At 43.9% G+C, this 21,673-nt stretch overlaps 1 protein-coding gene across 3 annotated transcripts in view; it reads left to right on the top strand.

Annotated features, from left to right (window-relative positions):
• dusp8a (dual specificity phosphatase 8a) overlaps positions 1–15,796 on the top strand; it is a 90,410-nt gene extending 74,614 nt beyond the window's left edge. For all 3 annotated transcript variants that reach the window (XM_088934670.1, XM_088934671.1, XM_088934672.1), the window contains 4 exons: positions 7,556–7,722; positions 9,247–9,406; positions 10,120–10,243; positions 10,816–15,796. In XM_088934670.1, coding sequence (XP_088790796.1) covers positions 7,556–7,722; positions 9,247–9,406; positions 10,120–10,243; positions 10,816–11,953 — 1,589 coding nt within the window. In that variant the 3' untranslated portion in view covers positions 11,954–15,796. The remainder of the gene's footprint in view (positions 1–7,555; positions 7,723–9,246; positions 9,407–10,119; positions 10,244–10,815) is intronic.
• The last annotated feature ends 5,877 nt before the right edge of the window (positions 15,797–21,673 follow it).

Below are 21,673 nucleotides of genomic sequence, written 5' to 3'. Positions count from 1 at the left end.
GGTATTCCTGTACGTGTTTCTGTTCTTAAAAAATGCAGCCCAAAGTTCTGAAGCCAGAGTAAAGCAATAAAAAAAATAATAAACTCGTTGTTATTGACTTGTTCCAGGAAACTATCTCATTTGTAAAGAAGAAACTGTGGTTTTATTTTTTTTTTTCAAATTCCAACCCCAGCTGTAAAGACTGGGATATCTGGCGCCAAGAAAGCAAATGTTCAAAAAGACTTCTCTTTTTCTTGGCTTTGTGTTTCTTCATTTTTTTAATCAAGAGGCTGCAGCACTTACTACACTGTTTAAAGATCCACTCTTCCATGCTGCCCTGTTCTGCTCTCGGATTTTTGTTGTTAAGAAAGATTGCTTATTTTAAATGAACATGCCTGGCACAAAAAAAACACAAACTTTTTTTTTCACCACTCCGCCAGCCTTCTGGCCGAGCTGAAGGGAAGAAGTGGGGTGATAAAGGCAGATTTTTGGGAGGTGTGTCACTACAGCGCTTCCTAAGTGCCGCTCTTGCTGTCGGCTGGGGTCTGTTCGCGAGAGTATTGATGAAGTGGCTCCCTTCCAGGCTGGCTGCAGGAAGGCTGAAAGCAGGCCAGATGATCTAATGCATTAATGAGACTTTGAGAGGCTGCTGTTGCTGAACTTTGCCGTTCATTGTGGAGGACTGTTTTTTTTGGCAGCGCAGAAGAGAATATGTGGATCAATGGGCGAGGCATCAAGAAGTTACATAAGTGCTGGAAAAAGGAAGTAAGCATGCCGACATACTGCCCCCTTTTCCAGCGGCACAGCAAGCACATCTAATCCGTCTGCTTTTCCTATTTTCACTGGCTCGTGTCAGATGCAGCTTACTTCTCAGTACAGGAGGCTAGGAGCACAGCAGGGACAAAAGCATCCCTGGGGAAGTTTACAATGCACCCTGGAGCGCAAGCCTCCCTTTTTTCACTGCCACAGGGCCTGGAGGCAGCAGAGGGAACTGGGGCTTTGTGTTGTGAATACCTAAGCCCGGACAACACGTGCTCACTCCTGCAGTATCGTCCCAGCTTCAAAATGCAGGTAGCCTGTCAAACTAAGGAAAGCCTGCTTTTTGAAAATGGATTTGCCTCTCTTATTTTTTCCAGCGGACGTACACGTTCCCCCGTGTCGCCTCCGTGTGACTTTTATGTAAAAAGCACCTTGTGACAGCCTCTAGTGTGTGTGGACATGGTTTTGAGAGAGAAGCCATGCCTTCAGCCTGTGTGAGTCCACGAGGACGCGCGGCCGAATGTGCAGGTGGGATGGAAACACTGTGCCCACAGGAGAGGAGTTGACTTGTGCTCGGAGGGAGGGCGGGTTGTCTGCCTTGAGTGCCTTTCTCACCCTTGGGTGGGCGCGTGTGTGTTTTGTGAGCTTGTTTTTAAGCATGTGCCCCTGGATGAGTGTGTGGCTCTCAGTCGGGCGTCCCCGGTTTAAGCGGTTTAAGGACCTTGTCCTTTTTTGTCTCCCTGGTAGCAATCAGAGTAGTGGTCATGGGATGTGTGATGGACTGGCAGCCGTGGTGACTGAGCCCTATCTGTGCACCCACAGTGGAGGTACTTCAAGAGTAATGAGAACAGAGAGGACAGTTAAAACCAATAAACAGTAAAAACAATCAACACTGTCACGCTGTCCCTATAGATAATCTCTCCATACTCATCCACGTTTTTATCTGTTTTTTAGTCAAATATCCCACCTGGTACGATTTTAGTCACTCTTGCTGATTTTGCGTTTCATGATTTAAAGAAGAGTGCAGTCTGACTCTGAACCGTGCTGAAAAGAGACTTCTGCTTACTTGAGTTCTTTATTTAGCCTGCACCGAACACGCCCTGGAGGAGCACAGAGCATTTATATCTGATGACTTCATTCTACAAGTACACAACGCTTCCTTTAATCCTTTTCCCTGCTTTTGCTTTTTCTTGCAAAAATTAATGCACAGCGGTCTAAAAAAATAAACCACTTGTTTTGAGCAGCTCGTCATTGGAGGTTGTGGTTAGGGAAACATGATTTTCTGTGCGGTGACACAGGAGGGTCATTCTCTAAACCCTGCTTGGGTTCATTTGCAAAGTCCAGTATTTTTTTTAGGTTTGGAAAGCATGGTACTGATAGAATAGAACGCCATTTTGGCAGTTTATTAGCACAGTCCTATTTCTTCCAAGAGCACAGCATGTAAAGTCAAATGACTACAATAAAGGATCATTTCTCAGATGCTGAAATCTCCAAGAGCTCTTTGAATGACATTAAGCGCTGTATTTTCTTGCTCTAGCCAGAAGGAGAAATGTTATCTAATTAAAGTTCTGAATATATTAATATTTAAAAGCTACAGATTTGAGTTATACTGAAAAGTGCAGTTATGGCAGCCCGTTCAATAATATTCAATTCGTAAGTTTCTGGATCGTGTAGACAATGGAGGCTGTGACGCCAACTGTCCTTTTGGTGCATTTTCTGAATATTTCTAATTCATATCCCCCACAACATAGTGAGTAAATCTGCATAAGAGCTTTGCAGGCAGCAGTGCTCATTTCAGCTTCCAGATGGGCTCTCTCAGACGCCACATTGTGAATCCTGGCGGTGTCCTGTGCATCAGGGGCTTTTTGATTTATGTTCAAAGCTGGTGGAAACCAACCTCCATATCCAGGGTGCACTGGTGCATGTAGAAGGAACAACATACACCAGACAAATGGAAAAGTACGTACAACAATATTCAGTGATATTCTCTTGATTTATTTGGAATCTTTTTGAGTTTTTGCTGCGCCTCTGAATGGGGCCACAGCGTGACTGGCTGTTGTGTGCAAAGAGCTCACAGGCCAAAATATTTCATTCATTTGGTTTCCATTGAAGTCTAAATTGAACTATTGTTTCAGTGCCATGTTGGCCAACCACAGTGCAGGTCCTGCCCGGGCGAAGGTATCGGTTTCCTCCTTGCCCCCCAGTTGCCGCTGGCTGTGTGATATCACCATTAAGGAATGGCAGGCTGCAGTAGAAATTTGCCCATGCTGGGGCTAATTGAGTCAAAGCCCCAGCAGCTCCCCATGCTGTAATTAATGCCCCTGTCGGCATGGCAACAGGCCCTCCTGAGCAATGATGTCAGTGCATGCTGCCAAATGTTGGGGTTAAACAGGGTTGGGGAGTTTGTGGGGGGCGGGGTCGAGCTACGCCTGGCGTGTCAGCTTGTGTTTGTGTGGAGATAGCAGGCCAGCTGCTGAAAGAAAGGTGCTTGTAAGGGACATTAGTGGGCGAATCGAGTTTCTCCTGAACTGACAGACAAGATACCGCCTGCCCGCTTGTCTGCCTGCCCATATGGTGAAAGATGATGTCATCTCTTTTGGCTGTTGCCATTAATAGCTAGTGAAAGACAGCTCTTCCCTCACAGCTTAAGGGGCCAGAGCCCAGGAATAGCTAGCAGTGTAAAGGCTGTGCAGAAAGTCTATTTAAAGCCCAGTAAGTATAGCTGAGACCTTGTGAACTTGCTGTGCACTCCATTTCCAGATTAATACATAGCTACAACATTTCAGTGTTTAATTTTGGTTTACTTCAGGCAGAGACCAGTCTGATAAACAAGAACACAGCTCCAAAAAACGGTTGCTAGGGCATCGATGTTGTACAAATAGCTGTGACAATGATCATCACTTGGAGTCACATTATTTGCTGTTTTTTTATCTGGCTTGGCACATTTTCTGATTATTTTCTGAAGGTCACAATTGTGTAAGTGTATTACTCACAGCACAACTGACTAACTGGCTCCAGGCTGTAACTCTTCCCCTGAATCACTGATATGCAAGACTTGTCATGAACCGAGTGCATCACCTCATGAGATGTAGTATTTTTGGTTTGCCTTCTGGTTATTTGAGCTTGTGCTGAGGTACGAAATCTTCTGCCTTCTGAAGTCATCGAAGTTGCACATTAAGGAGAAGCACGGCTGTGTACAGATGAATGAAGACGTGGGAGAAATTAATGCCATACTGAGCTGAGAACGTGTTGGGAGGGGGGATTAAGTGCTGAAACGTATAGACAAAGAACATGCTAGCATTTCTAAACAGAATTTAAATTCTAGCGGAGCTAGATCCTGGCTTGCAGAATATTTCTGCTTTGAGTGCATGAAGTGCGTTTTTTGGCTTGCGTGACTTTACAACGTCCTGCGTCTCGTCAGCGCGGCAGCTGAAGTCCTGGGCCGCCCCGGGCGGGGGGAGCAGCTGGTGGCGGCCGCGGTGTCGGCGAGCAGCAGGCAGGGAGAAGTCGAGGAGCAGATGTGGTGGTGTTGCAGGGGCAGAGAGAGCCCAGCGGCGGGCAGACTGGTGGGGGGGACTGGGGCAGACAAGGGCAAGGAAGGGGCTTTGTGAGGCCCGCTCCATCCGCTGAGGTCAAAGAGAAAAGAGCTCCCCCCCTTTCTTTTCCTTCACCTTTCCCCACATTTTTGTTTTTCCATTTCCTTCCCTTTCTTTCAGGCCAACATGTTCCCTCTTTCCCGGCCTGTTTCTCTCCCCTTTTCCCCCCACTTTCTTCATTCATTCTTTTCATTTTGTGATTTTGAATGTTTCATTCTGAATGCATCGTTCCGCTGTTCCCCACACCCCCCTCTCCTCGCGCTCTTTCTCCCTGGGGACGTGCAGGCCAAGGTTAAGCTCTAATCCAGGATGATGTCATTCCTCCGGCTCCCTGCCTTACTTGGAAACGGGGCTAATGTGTCCCAGATTTGAAAAGCTGATTTGAGATTAGGCTTTAAATGTATCTGCCCTGCTCATGTTTTCCTTGAAGTACTCCCTCACCGACTGAGGTCATTCATACTCCTCTTTCTGTCAGAAATTACACAGCCACTTTTCAGAACCTCGTGTGAGTGTGTCACAGCGTGGGATCTCCGTCTCTTTTGTTGTTTTCTTTACATGAGATGGAGAAGATCTTTAAGGAATCATGCACTGGATGACTGGAGTATTAAAATGCTGGTAGCTGCAGTCCTTAACAAGTTAATGGTATAATTGTTTAACACCAAGTTCTGATAGACTATAATTGCTGCACTATAGGGTCTGGCTGGTTAAGTGCTCATATGGAAAAAGGAAGCTGACGGTTCAAGCCCCAGCTATGTTTTTCAAATGACACGTAAATCCTGTTTTATGCTACTTAGAGATGATACTTGAGATGCATAGCTCACGCCCTAATTTCTGATACATACATACTGGGTAACATTTCTTCAAAGCTTCATTTTTCCCCCCTTCTCTTATGTAACTCTCAAGCAGTCGTTTCTGTGATTAAAGGGTTTTTGTGGATTTCTTCAGTGTTTATTTTGGGGGGGTTTTGGAAAAAGCTGCGGAAATTTTAGTTTTTTTAAAAAGGAAGCATGCTGCAGTGAGTGGTAATGAGCTGAAACAGTTGCTGTATTAGAAGTCTCAGAAATTGCGTCTCGTTGCCAGATGTGCAATAAGGTTTTATCTCGGGAGAGCTGTAGCTCCCATTTCTTTTGAACTTCAACCAGATGCCGTTATGCTTGTTGTTGTTGTTGTTGTTGTTGTGGTGGTTTTAATAAAAAGGCCCTTGCAGAAAGGGGTCTCGGTAGCACTGTAGCACCTGTGGCCAGCCTCATTCCCCAGGCCTGATGCAATGGTAAAGGAGAGGAGATGAGGTAATGCAGGAAAGGGCTCTGAAACAGGATCCGCCTAGGTTTTAAAGGTGCCGAGCTCAGATTTCTTGTGCCCCACGGAGTGTTGCTAACCCTCTGTTTTTTTTCTTTATTCAGTCAATCCCCCACTGACTGTATGACTGCCTTGAGCTAACATGTTTTCTTTCAGCAACAAGAAAACGGCTCTCATTGTCCAGAAGAAGTGCTTCCAGTTCAGATTCGTTTGCCGTCTGTCACTTTTTCTTCAATTTTTTTTTAAAAAAAAGTGACGTCGCACACGTAATAAAAGAAAAAAAACTTGGGTGGTTTTGGGTTGGAGAATTTAATACATTAAACAGCGTGAAGCACTAAAGGTTGTTTCAGTGTGGTATCCACCACGAGTAGTGTGATGTCAATCCCAGGAGTATGGTGTGTTTTCCAGGGAAGTGTTGTAAAATTGTGGTGGCAGTTTCTGACTGATTCACTTCATTAAAGATCCCACCCCAAACCAGTCTCTGTGCCCAGTACTATTATGCCTGTGCTTCACTCAGCAGTTATTGTTTTTTGGAGGACATTTTTTTTCGATAGCCTATTCCCAGGGTGTCTCAGTGCAAATCTGTTTGTGACTCATGCCACAGAACACCAACAGCTGGTGTTAACACTGAGCGATGAATCGGATAGTCTTCTCTCACCTGTTTGTGTTCAGGTGCTTTTCTTTGGCACTACACCACTAGCTTACATGTAAAAAAAAAAATAGCGCCAGCGTACATCGGCTGCCATTGTGTCTGTCACTGGGAGGAGATCACAGAGATGAAGTCATAATTCCCCCCCCCCCCCCGCCTCCTCACCACATGGCTGTGCTTTCCCTCTCAGAGTGGGCTACCTGCTGGAGGGAGTCCACGCTTGCACAGGTCACAGACAGCAGCACCGGGGTGCTGAGAGGCACGATACAAACACCACTCTTCTGGTTTTAGCAGTACCGGTTACATTCGTGAGAAGCTGTAACTCATCAGTTATCATGATGACGTTTTTTTTCTGCAAGGTGGCTTTGCCAGTTCTCAAAACAGGGTTTAGGGGGAGGAGACTTACAAGAAAATGAAACTGTTTGGCGTTTTGTACTGTTGAAGGGCAGTGCTTCAAAAGTAAATACTCTCTTTTAAAAAAAAAAACATTTAGCCTCAAAGCGGGTTTTGGATTGCACATTTCACATAGTGAAATTAATAAGAAAATATATAAAAATAACATAAAAAATAAGATATAGCCAGCAGCTATATAACCCTGCAACTCACAACTATTGACACTGAAGCTCAGCAGGTGTGAGCTTGCCAGTACCTGGAGGGGAGACCTCCTGGTATAACTATGGCTGCTGCTGGAAGAGGTGTTAGAGGGACCAGAAGGGGGCACTCCCTCTCTAGTCTGTGTGGGCCCTAATGTCCTAGTATAGTGACAGGGACACTATACTGTAAAAAAGGCACTGTCCTTCAGGCCTAAAACTCAGGTCTCTCCATGACAGACCTCCATTGTCTTTATAAATCCCAGGGCATTTCTTTAAAAGAGCAGGGGTGTTAGCTCTCTGTCCTGGCCTTTACCAATCATGGCCTCCTAACAATCCGCATCTCTGAACTGGCATCATCACTCCGCTCTCCTCCCCACTGAGAGCTGGTATGTGGGGAGAGTACTGGCGCATCATCCAGGTGGGACTGCACACGGGTGGTGGTGGAGGAGAGTCCCCATTACCTTTAAAGCGCTTTGAGTGGAGTGTCCAGAAAAGCACTATATAAGTGTAAGCAATTATTATTATTGTTGTTAAAATAATTTAAACTGTTATTACCTTATGGTTAAGGATGTACTGCTGGAAAGTGTTGGGAGCGAAATGCCTGTATTTTACCAGAGAACAGTGGGTCAGTTGTTCAGTAGGTTCCTAACAGACAGCCTGTTTTTGTTTGTTTTCTTCAGGGGGCTTTGCTGCCTTCTCCTCCTGCTTTCCTGCACTCTGTGAGGGGAAGCCAGCAGCCATCTTGCCCATGAGCATCTCCCAGCCCTGCCTGCCGGTGGCCAACGTTGGCCCGACGCGTATCCTACCCCACCTGTACCTGGGCTCCCAGAAGGACGTGCTGAACAAGGTGAGGGGAGCTGGAGGGCTGGGGGCGTGTCTTTTACTGTTCTCTGCGTGAGCTCCACCTCATCATAACATGTTCAAGTGGGGAGGGGGGAGACGAGGCAATTTAATATGTGGTTCCTTTCGTTACAACAGACACCTCTAGAGTGAGAGTTGATATCTCTAGGAACATCAGCCCGAAGCAGAGGGAGCTCGGTCACTCCCAGTGTTCTCAGGAGCTTATTCAGCCTGGTCGAGTTCTCATCTGTTGCACTTCAGCTTTCTCTTGGCTCTGAGGACATGAATGCTGTAGATGTAACAGGTGTATCAACTACATTATGGTGTATGTGCAGGGAATAAAAACACACCAGGCTGTTTTCTGGATCCTGGTGTAAAGAAATATTCAATAGACTTGATGAGGTTTCTAGGTCAAACCATACAAGCTTTTATGACTGTATGATATATACAGTACATATATGATATGATCTCTCTATTTTTGTAACAACACACTTGGACTGGAATGGGCTTTTGTGGTTTGATTAGACCATTTATGCTGCCTAACACCTGCTAAGTGCCAAACAGAATTAAATTAGCTAGTTCCTGCTCGCTTGATGGTTGCCATGGCAATTTTGCAGCTCATGCAGGTTGCTTCTTACACCTCTTTATTTAACATGAAATGAAAGTGTGAGCTCGTTTTATTAATGTTCCTTGTCCTCTGGGACTTCTGCTAGGCGTGCTGTAGCAAGAAGAAAAAAATGAAACTTTCATCATATTTGGTGTATCTATACATCTGAAAATCGTGCAACTGAAAGGATTTTGCAGGCAGATACACATAAATATATTTATTTCTATATTGATGTTACGTGAATGGGATTTCCTTACTGCAAAGCTAAGTAATACAGATACAGGATGAAATAGTTCTGCTCCTTAACAGTTTTTAAAGGTTTGATACTCCCAGTATTGCACTGATGGGATCTTAAGAAAAAGGTTAGAGATGATTGCCATGCCATTCCACTATCTGGAGTGCAAACATTACTTGAAAATGAATAGAACAAAACAATTCTGCTTACATGTAACACTTCCTTGTTCATACATGAGCACGCTAAATGCCAAAATGTCAAGGGAGGTCAGTGCTCTTTAAAGCTCTTTATCACTGCACTGTATCTCTGATTCATGCTGTGAATACCTAAGTGTTTTTCCTTTGTTGTGACAAGCAGCTCTGATGACGTTGCTATCAGCTATGTGTTAGTCACGCATTATAGGTGATCCTAATCCATTTCAGACCTTATCCTGAATGTTTGGAACCTTATGGTTAAGCTGTGTTATGAAACAGGCTGCTAAATCCATGGCTCGCTCCCTCATAGATCAGGCATAGTGATGCTTTTCATGGTTAATGGACCCCTGGCGTATGTACTGCAGGTGTTTATTCACTTCTCCTGCAGAGGAAGTGTTTTTGTGAAGCGTTGCAGAAGCTGACCTGCGTTCCAGTGTGTTGTACTGCAGCAGGGCGCCCTGGCTAACCCGAGCCATTCTCCTGGTTCTCCCACAGGACCTCATGGCACAGAATGGCATCACGTATGTCCTGAACGCCAGCAACACGTGTCCGAAGCCAGATTTCATCTGCGAGAGCCACTTCATGCGCATTCCCGTCAACGACAACTACTGTGAGAAGCTCCTGCCCTGGCTGGACAAAAGCAATGACTTCATTGGTAAGAAAAACATGCAGTACTGCCCTCTCAACCACAATTAATTCCCTTTATGAGAAGGATGATGGCGTGTCGGTTTTCTCAATGTGAGGAAGCATTTTTTCCTCTAAATGGGTCAATGACCTAAAGACACCTGGCTGACAATAGCTGACATAGTAGGTATATAGACCATGTACCATTCATTAGACTAACGAGAACACTGTCAGCTGTGACTGTAAGGCAAGACAAGGCCGTCATTTTGAAATTGACTTGGGTGTTTCAATGGTTTCATTCATTGCCGACTTGTAACTAAGGCCTGGGTTTGATTCCAGATGACGATTCAGGAGGAAATTGCTATCCTGGTCTCTCTACTCCGGAGAACATTTGTGTCACAGAAGCGACAGGAAATTTGTCCCAGCGTGGTACATGCTTGGACAAAAGATATATTTTTTTTCTCTTAATCTCCACAGATTTAGTGGCATTCATAGAGCAGCAAGACGTTTCTTTACTAAAAACAACAGATGTACCATTCGCACTCATTTGGGAGTATAATAACCATGCCACTATTTCTCAGAAAGGTTCTCCTTGCATGACAAGACACATGGTACCTTGTGCTCCACGGCGTAGTGAAGGAAGCATTACTCAGATCTTTTAAAAATACCAACTCCAGGAAAGGAGTGAAGAGACTGCTGCATTACTGTAGTCCAGTCACTGACCTTGTGTGCTTTCCCACATAGACAAAGTCAAGGTGTCCAACTGCAGAGTCATCGTCCACTGCTTGGCAGGCATTTCCCGCTCTGCCACCATCGCCATTGCCTACATCATGAAGACCATGGGCCTCTCTTCAGATGACGCCTACAGGTAACTCCTCACATCTTCTGAGGCTTCTTCTCTGTCGTCCCAGCCGGATCAGAGCAAGGCTCGTCTTCTGTCCTCACTGGGCCTTCTGGGATTCCCTCTGGCTAGAGAGCGATTTAATGAGATCCACAAAAGCCGAAGATCATGGCCCCCAGGGCCCTTCGAAGACCCTGGACCTCTCTCCTAGAGTTTCAGTTTTACAGATAACTGACTTTCTACGTGGCAGCAGAACTAAAAATGTAATTTCCTACTGTAGACAAGTCTTCAAAATACGTTTTAAATCTGAACAAAAAAATGTGTATTAAATATTTTAAATAAAATGTCTATTAAAGCCCTTTTCACAGGATGTAGCACCGAGCCTGACCGTTAGTACTGGCTTGAGCAATATCAGTAGAAAGCTGTTAACCATAAACAATAATGTACACATCAGGATGTTGTGTTTTGTTTCCCTTTTGAAGCCAAAGGAAGGCAGTGTTTACTCCAAGATGAGATTTTTGGATATGCTCAACAAAGATAGCATGTATTGTGCTCATACTAAGCAGAGAAAAACTAAACTCTGTTTTACTGTCCTTAAGGTTTGTGAAAGACCGGAGGCCCTCGATATCGCCCAATTTCAACTTCCTGGGGCAGCTGCTAGAGTTTGAGAAGGGGCTGAAGCTGCTCAAAGCCTGGTCCGCTGGCCCCAGCAAACCCCTGATGGAGAGACGCGAGGAGGAGGTGGAGCAGAAGGCCCTGGAGGCCAGCGCTGGGCGTCCTGGAGGCCTGGAGAATGGGGGCACGGCATGGGAGGCTCCGGAGGCGGAACCGCAGTCAAGAGCCTCTGAGCCTGAGCCAGAGAAAGGGGAGTCCAAACTGGCCTCACCTACGTCGCTGCAGCAGGGCCTGAATGGCCTGCACCTGTCGGCGGAGCGCATCCTGGACACCAACCGTCTCAAGCGCTCCTTCTCGCTGGACATCAAGTCGGCCTACTCCCCCAGCCAGTGCCCCAGGGCCACCCCGGTCATAGCTGTCACGCCCATGGCCTCGGAGGACGTCCCCAAGCTCTGCAAGCTGGACAGTCCCCGAGCCGCCAACGGCTTTTGCCAGTTCTCGCCGGTCCTGGACAGCCCCGGAGCAGGAGAGGCAAGCGGGGAGGCCAGGGCACGGCAGCGCAGGAAAGGGAAGCACAACGGCAGCGCTGGGAGCTCCCCAGCCCACTCCCTGAGCTTGAACTTCGGCCGGACGGGGCCCGTGCACAAGAGCCCCAGCCTGGATGAGAACCTGAAAGCATCGCTCTTGCTGACCCTGCCCAGTGGCCACCAGCCGCTGGCGAGCTCCAGCGGAGTGTGGACCAAGCACAGGGAGTCCGTACAGGCCACCAGCCCTGGCACCCCCACCGGCGAGAGCCCCTGGTACTTTGGCGCAGACTCCCCGGCCGCTGGAAGCTCGGTGCACTTCGGGAGCAGCTCAGCCTACGTATCGTTCGGATGCAGCGGGCTGGCCGGCAGCTGCGAAGCTGTGCGGCTCCGGGAGAAGCCCCAGGAGCACCGAGACTCTCGAGGGAGCTGGCACGAGGACGGCGCCCCCGGCGCAGCGGACAAGCAGTACAAACGGCGGAGCTGCCAGATGGAGTTTGAGGACGGGATCTCCGAGACTCGGGCCAGGGAGGATTTGGGGAAGATTGGCAAGCAGTCAAGCTTCTCCGGGAGCATGGAGATCATCGAGGTCTCCTGACCCGCAGGCCGAGGGAAAGGAACTGTGTAACCGGAACAGGGATTTGGGGTCGGGGATGGGAAGGGGTGGTTATTTATAATATAAATCTATTTTATTTTGTTTGCATTTACGATTCAAAGAGAATGACGTCAAAGGACAAGTCTGTGGCTCTCTGTCTCTGAGCGTGCCAGGAAAGGGGGGGGCGGAAGCAGTCAGTGGCCTCTTTAAGAAGGAAAGTGGCTTCAGAGCTCAGAGCGTAAAGAGGGGGAAGATGCCAGAAAGCGATTACCTGGAGGCGTCCTCCACACCCATTCAAGTTCAAGTGTATGTTTCAGGAAAATCTAAAATCTTCCATCCAGGCATTCCCCCTGGGAATCTTTACAATCCGTTTGTGTTTTATTTTGCTGCTTTATCATACCATGGTGTCAAAAGAACACTAATTGGGGCTGTATTTCTGTCTTGATGACGTTGCTGTGTAATAGTGTAAGGTCTGGGGGACGCCATGCCTCAGCACAAGGAGCGGCATTGGACTTCGAGGCCCTGCGGTACCTGAGCCGCGATATTCTGTGGTACTCTGTTAATATGAAGGATGACTCCTGAGGGAGAGTGGGTTTCCCCCCTGCAACTCTTGTTTAAATGAAGAACGAATCAAGCCATGCCGAGTTTTAATGCCCACCATGGTATACCCTAGTGAAAAGCGTTCGAAGGAAGTGCTCACGTGACCCCCCCCCGTCTTTCTTGCTCCCCCTCCCCTCAGACCCAGTGTTTGTTTCTGTGTTTGGGAATGACCCTGGTGTTTCAATATTTGGTGATTTACAACAGAAATTCTTTGTTGGTGTTTGAAGTCACATGTGCAGCAGGTGTTTATTATTCCCAGCAAAGCAAATTCTCTGAGACGCTGCCCACACACGCTTCCTGCTTCTCCCTGAAGTATATTCTGAGCATGCTCAGAGCAGTAGGAAACAGAGACACGAGAAGCTGTGCAGAAACAGCACTAAGCTTTATATATATTTATATATATAAAGTAAATAATTTTACTGCAATTTTAATGGACTTTTAATATTTCCTCCAGTATAGTTTTAATTTATTTTATCTGTTCATTCTGGCAATGAGAAATAATATAATGTTGGTGGATTTTTTTGTTTTCTTTTTTACTGTATGGTATTTATGAAAAAAAAACTACAACACACACACACATCTTTGAGCAATACAATTTCTCTTTCTCCGCATCGGCAAGGGACGCTGATGTCTGAAGCTTAGGGAAGCGTCTATGTTTCAGTGCTTAAAGGAAAAAATAGAGGGTCTGCAGACATCGAGAACCTGGGTTCTCAGAAGTGTAAAATCACCGCTTGCAGAAATCCCAAATTCTGAAGTTGTTGCACTTCTGCAGCGCACACCCACGGTACTTCCCTTTACCCCAGCTCTTGCAACTTTTACGACTCATTGGGGCTTTAATTAGGTTGAAGTGGAGCTTTGTGGAACACTGCGTCATCATTGTGTTTACAACAGACAAGACAAACTTAAGGGTAACAGGGAGAATATCACATTATTTTTGCCCTTTTTCATCCATTGTTTCTGCGTTGTATTTATGAATTTATTTATTTGGTAACTGTTAGCTTGTCAGGATAGCGCCGTGAGGTTTACGAAGGATGACAGACGCACTTTCATGCACAAGTTTCAAAACCAGAACCCAACCCACGCACAGTAAACTGGAGACACCAGTAGAGTTAGCTCTTTTCAATTCCCACAAAAGAAATACTTTTGATGGTGGGTGAAAGCCAACCCCTACAGTCTTCCAAGCTTTCTAGTGTGTTAGTAATAGCAGACCAAATGGCTTGCAGTGTGGTGTTGTTCATCCCAATAGGTGTTCCGATTTGAAAAGTCCATTGGCATATTCTAGAAACTAGTGTAGGTGTATAGTATGGAGAAGGCTGGCTAGTGTCAGCTTTGCTAGTTCACAACCTGAGAATCTTCAGTGCTGACACTGGTTAGCTTCTTTGTATCACCAAGTAAGTTCGAAGTTAAATTTGATGTGACCAGCTAGCATCTTTAATATTTCTTCATCTGTGCCCATTGTTTTACAGTTTTAAGTGCAGCCTTATAATGTACCAGTACAGTGAGTGCAGTTCTTTCTTCTTAAATACTTAGATCTGTATCCTTTAATACTGTCATGGAATTTTAAAATGGGAGTTACAAAAGCTATGAAAACAAGACGTGCTCCTCTTTAGTATTGGCATTTTCCTACCGAAACAGTATTGTTCCACCATCTTTGGGACTTCTTAAATTGAGAATTGACGTGAATTGAGCTGAACCTCAGGAACCTCGGTGCTGTGTTAAGTCTGTGTCCTTTAGTCCTTTAAATCTTCACAGCTGCGAGCTGCCATAGCTGACACTGAAGAGAGAGGTTTCAAACTTGGGATCTATAATGCTGCATATAGTTTCTGGGAGAAAAACATCCAAAGTTAGGTTGATTGTAAAACCATTTCACAAGGAATCTTCAAAAGTCAAAACCCCTGTCAGTGTTCAGGTTTTCTGTTAATTACATCTGTTAGAAGAATAGTACAGTTGTTATTCTTGCTTACCTGGGCTACAGTGAAAGCTGGTTCTTTAAAGCAGCCGTGACTCCGCTTAATTAAAGGAGTTGCTGTCTTGAGACCAAAGAGCATTTCCACATCAATTCTTAAAAGGTTTGCTGATCGGCTTCGTATGGTTACTCATTTTAGCTATAAACTACAGCAAGAGGCATACAATGGAGATGTGCAACCTAAGCAATTGCTCACTTTGGTTCGAGAGCATTTCTGAAAGTTGACAAATCTGAAGTGAGACCTTAGGACCTACCCAAAGAATTTACCCTGTGCTTAGGTTAATCTCCCCTGATTGCTTTCACTCTCCCATTTGGTATTTTTTCTCTGACCAGAAATAAAAATGCCGAAATATTATATCTTAGCCAGTGAACTTACCATCTTTCTCGGGATGAAGAGCATTTCCTGCTGCAAGCCATACACGACTTGCTCTTGCCCAGCATTGCCTTGCCTGGTTCCCTGGGAAACGGGCTCCCTTAAGCTGTGTCCCCTGTACAGTATACACTGGTGTTCCTCAGCCTTGGTTCTGGAGGGCCTGACTCCTGCAGGTTGCATGGGTAACCACAAGCCCCAGGAAACTGTAGGAAATAAAAGGCTGATATCCTGTGAACTGATTGACAGCTCCAGGAACATTAAGGCCCTCCAGAAAAGAGCTGAATACACCAGGCCATAAAGTATTCCCCCACCTCCCTCGCCCGTAAACACCCACTCGAGGATGCTACATCAACACTGTTGTTCTCAGGGTAATTCCCCTTAGGAAAAGCCTCGATGACAACATCAGCACAATTCAGGTTTCTCTGTCCAATAGCAGACGTAAATGTGAGGGATTTTTTTCTGTGCTTTAAGTGAATGGTAATGCTCTCCTAGAGTGCTAATGATTTTTCTTGATAGGATTTCTGTATGGCAAACTTTGACTTTGACTTTTTTGTGAGGCTGTAAGTTAACACCTGGAATGACTCATTATTTTTACTCTGTGAGAGATGTTATTTTTTCCTTTCTTTTTTAATATTATTGTTATTTAAAAACCATGTAATGAAAAGATGCAGGCTATCCTGATTATTATTATTATTATTATTGTTATTACTGTTGCTGATGTTATTGTTATCTTATTGTAAATAGCAATGTATCTAAAATGGATGAATTTAGGTAACTTTTTTGGAAAAAAAACATCCGATACCTTAGGCTGCTTGACGCAAAATACCTCAGGATCTATTGAAAGGCTTTTTTCCTCCCCTTGTACCTGTTTTGTGAAAATGAAAAATGAAATATACAAAAAAGAAAATTTCATCTCAGGTTTGTTTTTAACTTCGAAAAAATGCCAGTAAAATGAAAAAATGAAAACAAAGGTGCAATATTTTTTTAACTTTTATAAGTATTCTGGAGTAGTCAAAAAGGGGGATAAACACAAGAGTAGCAGAGAAATCTTTTCTACTTTTCCACACAGCACAAATTATCATTCTAGAGCATCACAGCCTGGACTGATGGCTTTTATTAACATAGACGGAGAGATTCAGGCAGAGATCACCACCTGTTGGCTACAGACAGTATTTCTCATTGGTAGGATCTCAGAGTAATGACTTGGTACAGAGCTACCAAAAGACTGGATGGAATGGAAAAACTCTTCACACAGTGCAGTTTGGAACGTGATTGCACCAGAAGATTGTTTCGTACAGATTTTCTTGCAGTGCAGAACCTACAGATGAACGCTCATGCACAGCCGTATCAAGACAGGAGGCTAGAGAAACCCTGAGCTCTTCTGGTGCCTCCTCAGTGTTAGATCATTGAACCTTGAACCAGTCTCCTGACCTGTCTGAGCTCCCTAATTCACATCTAACGCAAACAAGGTGCCGCTGTCACACCAGTGGATACTGTTACACACTGTTCACTCCCTAGCCTCTTCATTTAGGTCACCTTAGAGAAAGTATAAGTTGTGGTGTAATTGAGTAGAATTATACACTGGTATGTCAGCCTACACTACATTGTTAGTAAGACTGTTTTTTTTAGTCTAACATGTCCAGACATGCACATTTTCTGCTGGTTCATAACCACAGTTTCCACAGTCAAAGAGCTACTGTGTTGCAGGGTGCTTGAACAGCAGTAGAGGAAAGCTATGAAAAGAAAATGGTAACTTTCAAACTTCTTCCAGTTCCTTCAAGTAGATGGAAAACTCGACCAGCCTGCTCTTGTGCCAAAAAAACTATGATTCTGTTTCTAAATAATCACTAAATTAAACCTCCTTCCAGGTGTTTATGGTTATCAAGTTGTTGTGTCAGCTTACTCAAAACAGACAGTCCTTTCCCAGAATTCCTATGTACTGGACTCTACCTGTAGACATGGAAAATGTCTACATACACTGTATATCAGGCAAGTAGAATACCATACTTGTGAATATAAACAGCACAAGCTCAATCAGATCTAATTGTTTCCCCTGTCTCCAGATTGGCAACCAGAATGGTTGTCCCAACACTTCTCCAAGACTCTAGTAGGCAGTAGAACAGCCATAGGAAGAAATTGCACTGTTTTTTACGGCAGCTGTGAAGTCAGAGAAGGAATGGAAATACCATGTTGAACATGATTGGCATGGAAGGAAATGCATACCTTTTCATAAATTAATGGTCTCTGAAACGTATACAGATGAGTGACAGTTTCCAGCAACTGTTTCCCCCCTACCGTAGAAATCACACCTCTTCCAACTCTTGTGTGTGCAGGGTTGACAGGTGGGTTTTGAGGTTTTTCATTGAGTTAGCCTGGCACTGTGGAGTGAAAAAGTGACCTTTCCATCACTCAGGACTGCCGAAGGAAATGATTTCAATTTAAAAGTGGCGGAAGAGGATGTTGAGGGCCCTCAGAAGGGCCTCCAGTGCTTCTCTGGTGACACAGTGGCCCCACACAGTGAAGACTCCTGCCTCCCCAGAGCAAGAACAGGTGAAGCTCTGAAAGACATGACATGTCTGGGCGCAAGTCCAAAACATACGAGTACATGCAGAAAGTCCACACTATTAATACAGGCGCTGTAACATTTTGTCCACTAAATAAATCCAGTAGCTCACTATTTCTTGGTCCTGGACTAAAGGAATTTTCATTATTTATGTCCACCGACTGTTTAATGGAAAAACCCTGAAGAGCCTCTGCAGAAAGCACGATTAATCCCTTTTAAAAGAGCTGGCTTGCTCTGTAATATGGAAATATGTGGTAATACTCCCTAGAGTTTTTTCTGAGTGTTTACCTGGGTTAATATCTGGCCAAACAGGACACACAGAAAGTTTAGAAATTCCTTTCCCCTCACATAAAATGTTAATGTTACTTTTCCACCTGAAAAGTTCATACTTTTTAGGTGGGCTGGTGATGTATAAATGTTTTTTAAAAACCAACAGGAGGGGAAAGAACACATGTATGATTAACATCACTGACTGAGAAATTAGCTTGTGAATAACTCCCAATGAGTAATTTTGCCTTCTTAAAGCCATTTTACCCAGTTAGTAAATTTGGTCTGGTCCCTGCTTCCCTCAGAAGAATTTCTTTTGTTACCTCTGGCAACCTTCTGATTTCTGAGAAACAGGTATTTTTTTCAGACAATATCCTTGTGTCTTTCCATGCCTTTGTCATGGTAACACCAATGACTCAATTAGAAGACGTCCTTTGTTTGCCCTATCATAAAGATCTAAGCCTATTACGTTCTTGAGAGCCCCCTTACGCAATACTTGAGGAGGAGCCCTATTAAGGATAAAGACTTATTACTTTCTGAGCACCATTTCCAGGCCAAGGTGAAACATGTATATAGGTGTGTAGAAAATGCCCATGCTTGTGAAGCCAGGGTTGGGTTACAGCCTTTGGGGAAGAAGGAAAGAGGATATTCACCAAAACTTTGAATGTCATTCCTGTGCTTGCTCAGTTTGGGGTCCAAATTTACTTTATCTAAAGTGCTTACTTAACCTTTTCTATGTTGCTGAAGCACAGAGATTTCATTAGCTATGAGGGACGCAGCATCTGCTTTTCCTAACCCGAGGGGAATATTCCATGATCAATGGGCAGAATTGCCCTTCCTTGTTAGAGATCTTACTTCTGCTGTTTTCTTACATCACCCCTACCAGGACTCTGACTGGCAGACAGCAAGCAGTCCAGAGCTCTCGTCACGGTTGTAAATAAAGAGAAAGCACAAAACAACAATTACGGATGTCACGATGTCTAACATTCCACTTTTGATGCTTCTTACGGATAACATTTTAACCCTTTTGTTGTAATAAATGATGCAGCTAAAACTGGTTCATTTTAAAATGTCATTAATTTTACACTTTATTAATTCATAACAGGAAACGATTTAGGTAGCTACCCATTTAAAACAAACGTCCAGACCTGGACTAGGCAAGTCCTGATTCAGTACTTTTTAAAAAGTGTCAATAAACTGAGTCACCCATATCTTTAGTCCTGGAACACAAGCAAGGTATCAATTAAACTTTTTTCATTGAATACATGCTTAACCTACAACTAAAAAATGTTCCAAGTCACCAGAAATTGCTGATTTCATGTAGTGGTTACTTTTAAAAGCAATTAGATTGGGGCTTTCCAAGACCAGACCAATAGGAGTCCTCTTGTCTAGCCAGCTTCAAACTCTGATGTGACTCAAGATGGGTAATAGCTTCAGCATCATTTTTTCTCAAAAAAAGTAATATCCTTCCTCAATAAAACAGAAAATGAATTCAACTGTGAGCGGGATTTATTTAATGATGCAATGTATTTTGATGGGGATGTTTGTTTCTCTCAGAAAATAAACGATCTATGAGTGGTCTAGACAGACTAAATTCACCAGGGACTGGTGACATCTCTTTCATGATGTCACATTTTCTAATTCTAGCGTTGGTTTGTTTCCGAAGCAATTTTTATTCTTTAAGGAACGACTTGGAGAGGAAATTCAGCAGCTTAAACAGGAGTCCTTTAAAGATCCTGTGCATTTCAATACGCCAGACACTGGAAATCTCCTACCAGTAATCATTTAGCCCCATTCTGTCAAACATGTTTTTTCAAAATTGTCCCAGTTTCTTGCCAGGTTTAGCACATTGCTCCCACGCAGGCATCCAGCAGCTGTGAAGAAGTATTCAATTAAGAAGATGCTAATTAAGAAGAAGAGTAGTGCAGTACCTGTGGAGGAGACGTGAGGTGTTTGGTCTTGTGAGTGGAATCCCAGTGGAAGCACTTGTTCCTGCACTTCCTTGAAATCCAGCAGCATAGAAGGGTACATATATAAATGCCTTTGGAGCAAAGCATTACACGAATTACTCATAATATTCTCTGTATGCATGTATGCATATTTAATAACGTGTGCGCATGTACTGTAATAGATATTGCGGGGAACCGGTTCATGATTAATAATATAAATTTAGGTTGACACTGGAACAGATGTTTTGCGCTGTGAATAAACAACCCCCAGTTATCGGAGGAAGGTCAAAGGTCAAATAAAATCAGATGCTTTACAACATAATGCCATTTCCTCAGCTGTTTTTTTTTCAACAGCTCATTAAGATATTATTGTTTGTGACTGAATGGCTTTTTTAAACATCATCTGGAAAGTGCCACTTTGACACAAGACAAGTTAATATCATACAGCTAGGTTCTACACCACCAAGTTATAAAAGAACCGCATTTCTAAAGAATCTTTCAGATTCTTTCTGATCAAAAGGCACAATTAATTATAAAACTATCAAACTCTGAGGCTGAGGTTTATAAATAGAAGTGCTTGAAGACACACAGAAAGCTGTTCTGAAAGGCAATTAATGTGAATTATGATTAGAAACGTGATTTGTTAGTGAGATGTTAATTCTAACAACAATAATTGTGGGGACTGATTTATAATTGTACTGTCACTGACCGCACCCTTGTTTCAGCAGAAGAAGTATTATGGCAATAATTGTCAGTAACATCTAGCACTGGGATAAGGTGATAGTTACAAAAACAAAGAGCAGTTAACTCCAATGTAACTGGTAATGAGCAAAGCATATCAGACATAAGAATAAAGAGGTTGGTGAGGGGTCACCTTGTCGTCACAGGTGGGGCTGGTCAGTGTGTTCTTGTTGTTAATCCAGCTTTTCCTCTTTGAGATAATGCTTCTTAAAGTTCTGGCAATACAGCTGACCTATATATGCTGTGCATACTGCAACTCCTTCAGTACATCATACAGTGCTCATTGCACACAGAGCTGAAGACACCACACTGTGTCCTGTGGTGAGGCTGGGCGACATTCTCTGCCTAATTCTAAGCAAGACAACTTCCTAAATGATTTTTCATACTCTGAACATTCTTTTGCTGCCCATTTTCTACAGTACTGAGGTATTTGGAATGGATCCCCCTCACTGTTACAAAGTCAAAAAGGAACATTTAGAGTATTGTGGGGATTATTAGAAATCTGGAAGGGCAGATGGAAACATAGACTGGAGGTAAAACTTTAAGGAATGCAGATGAGGTTTCTGAGGATTAAACAGGTATTAGAAATCATACACGGATTATTAAGTGGTGAAATTTAAAGGGCTGTTAAGATCATGCTGGCCCAGTTTTAGGATATTGGTGGTAATCACTGTCAGCTCTCGATGACAGAGTAAATCTGTAAGAATTGTTGGGGCTTGATTACAAGTAGGACGTCCGTAACTCAAGTGTGCGCAGGGAGTGCAAGCATTCTCTGCGTGTTTAGCTTTTTAGATCTTTGAAAGTGAAAACATTTTTTTCCATACTATGTCACATCTGCTGCTGTGCTAATATATGTAGACGAGCTAAAAACATGTCCAACAGGAGAACAACAACTAGCAAGAGTTTACTATTTTATGTGTACTTAATTGAAAACTTAATTGAAAATTAAAAAAAAGACATCACATCACTTGGGCTTTAAGGTGCAGCCACCAACACTCTACCCAAACTCCGAATCCTGGAAGCTGGATGTAACCATTTCTCTGACACAGTCGTGCTCGTGTTCTTTATAATTTTCTTTCCAATTAAGATCTCGGTTAACTGAATAATCTTATTATTGGCTCAACCATCTATTTTTCAAGTACTTCAAGGTCGATGATTTATCAGTTTTCGAGACTTTAAAAAAGCATATTGTCACAGATATTGGACTCCAGTGGGTCATGTTTAGTCATATATATACATCATATAACAGCATATTTCCTAAAGA

Source organism: Atractosteus spatula, chromosome 16 (assembly GCF_055471065.1).
Source record: "Atractosteus spatula isolate fAtrSpa1 chromosome 16, fAtrSpa1.hap1, whole genome shotgun sequence".
In the NCBI taxonomy this organism is placed as follows: domain Eukaryota; kingdom Metazoa; phylum Chordata; class Actinopteri; order Semionotiformes; family Lepisosteidae; genus Atractosteus; species Atractosteus spatula.
This window is presented reverse-complemented; position numbering and strand designations above follow the sequence as displayed.